The sequence below is a fragment of the Brassica napus genome, chromosome A2 (genome assembly GCF_020379485.1).
Source record: "Brassica napus cultivar Da-Ae chromosome A2, Da-Ae, whole genome shotgun sequence".
Classification (NCBI taxonomy): Eukaryota; Viridiplantae; Streptophyta; class Magnoliopsida; order Brassicales; family Brassicaceae; genus Brassica; species Brassica napus.
The window spans coordinates 21274024-21276276 of NC_063435.1; the positions used below are offsets into that span (position 1 = coordinate 21274024).

The 2253-nt window shown below is 33.9% G+C and overlaps 1 protein-coding gene across 1 annotated transcript; it reads left to right on the plus strand.

Annotated features, from left to right (window-relative positions):
* Positions 1 to 450: 450 nt before the first annotated feature.
* On the plus strand, positions 451 to 1608 carry LOC106436361. Its single transcript, XM_013877321.3, has 2 exons — positions 451 to 883; positions 1021 to 1608. Exons 1-2 carry the CDS (start codon positions 710 to 712, stop codon positions 1591 to 1593), a joined length of 747 nt encoding a protein of 248 aa, XP_013732775.1. The 5' UTR covers positions 451 to 709; the 3' UTR covers positions 1594 to 1608.
* The last annotated feature ends 645 nt before the right edge of the window (positions 1609 to 2253 follow it).

A 2253-nucleotide genomic window follows, 5' to 3' on the forward strand; every position in this document is an offset into this window, starting at 1 on the left:
ATTATATTATGGTTTTATATACGTAAAATCAATTATAATGAGATAAACAAAAAAAAAGACCTCAATTTTTAACCAATTACCACTATCAAATTACTAAAATAAAAACAACAAAAAACACTATTTATGTGTCATGTCTATGCTTTATTAAATTTAAACCATGTTCTTATACGTAGAGAGAGAGAAAAAAAAACAAATCGCAAATACATAATTGATTTTAAATTATCAACATGTTATTATTTTAGATGTTTCGTTCCCGTATGGCGCGAATTATCATCTAGCATTTTCGTATTTCCCCTCTGTCAGGCACAATCTCACACTTATTAGTAACCTCTTCCTTAAATAAGTCTACCATACCATACGCTATGTTCTACAATCTCAATCTCACATTTCATGCAATTGATTTTAATTTTTGCTGACGTGCATATTTAGTTTCCGCTGTTTATATACAAGACAGTTACAGAAACTGCCAAGATCCGAAATCATAAGATAATTATTATAATGTAAAAGCCAACTCAGATGAAAAGAAGCAAAGTGGATATTCCACACGTCCAAGATTCCTCTAAATCTTAACTTTCTTCTTAGTCAGTTCCTTACTCTTTACTTTATACGCCAAAGAAATTATTTTATAGACATTTATGTGTGTGTAGATGTGTATAAATAATTGTAATCAAGACAAGATAATAATTACAGAAGTATAGAAAGGAAGAAGATGGAGATGTTTTTGAAGAAAGAGTACTTAGATTTGGTTCTTGTCCCATTTGGATTAATCATAGTTTTGTCTTACCATCTATTTCTTCTCTATAGAATCCTTTACTTTCCTTACCACACCATCATTGGTTTCATGAACATAGATAAAACCATTTGGGTCGAACGTATCATGCAGGCAAGTTCTCCTTCACTAAAATATTTTTAAAGTTTTCGCATTCTCCATTGTTATAAGAGTGCTGCAAGGATACATTTGGATTATCTACGAAATTATACTATTATTCTTCTTTAAATTATTAGTTCATTTGATTACAGGCAAAAAAAGATGAATTGGGTTGTGCTCTAACTGTTCTTTCGAGCAGCATATCAGCTTCAACATTCATGGCATCCATTGCTTTAACATTGAGTTCACTTATCGGCGCATGGATTGGAAGCTCACCGGTCAACATGACCGTTTTTACGGGACATTTTGTCTATGGAGACACAAGTTCAATCACAATGGTCATCAAATACACCTCTCTCCTTGTGTGTTTTCTAGTCGGCTTCTGTTGTTTTGTTCAGTCCACAAGGTGTTTCTTACATGCGAACTATCTCATCACCACTCCTGGCGACGATATCCCACCAGAAATGGTAACGAGAGCCGTTTTGAGAGGTGGAAACTTTTGGTCGCTTGGTCTTAGGACTCTTTACTTGGCCCTTGATCTATTGCTGTGGCTTTTTGGACCGATACCGATGTTTGTTAACTCGGTTTTGATGGTTGTTTGTTTGTATTATCTCGACACGAACTCGGTGGTTCAGCCTCTTTACCACCGGACATTCGAGGCGGAGCAAATTGTCAAGAGAATGAGAGGTGTTTTGCCTGATCCGTTGACTTTTAAATGTAATTGAATACAATATTATTTGATTATTCATCAATTTGCCAACTTGGAAATTTCCATCGTTTTAATATAACCAAGTGGTTTATTTTCTATAGTTGGTAATATTAAAACTTCAAATTATGGAAAAGACGTAAGAAATTAATCAATTATTGCATGAGATTTGAGAAAGCCGTACGGAACATGTTTCGGGAACGTCTCTTCTTTATGTGTTTTATTTGCACCAAAAAAAAAAAAATTGCACGATAAGGCATTAACGGAAACAAGTGAGCTGTTTAATTCATTTCTTGGAAGCAACTACTTGGACATTTTCTCTAGCTTTGAAAACAATTAATTATTATTGGGCTGGACAAGTATGTTATTATTGTTAAGCCTTTTGCAAAAAAAAAAAGTATGTTATTATTGTACTTTAGTTTTCCACTTGTCTTACAAAAACAGCCTGCATACTGACATAAATTTTTTTCTCTTAAGTCTTAACACATGATTAATTGAACACTACAAGAAAACATATTTTTTACGAGGGCTATATACGTTGTAACTTCGTCGTAAACGGGGTGTTACGACGAATTAACCTCGAAACACGTTTCATCGTAAAACGTCCGTCGTAACCGACGTTTCGTCGTAAATGACTTGTTAAGTTTACGACGAAATATATTCCTCGTAAAGCGCAGAG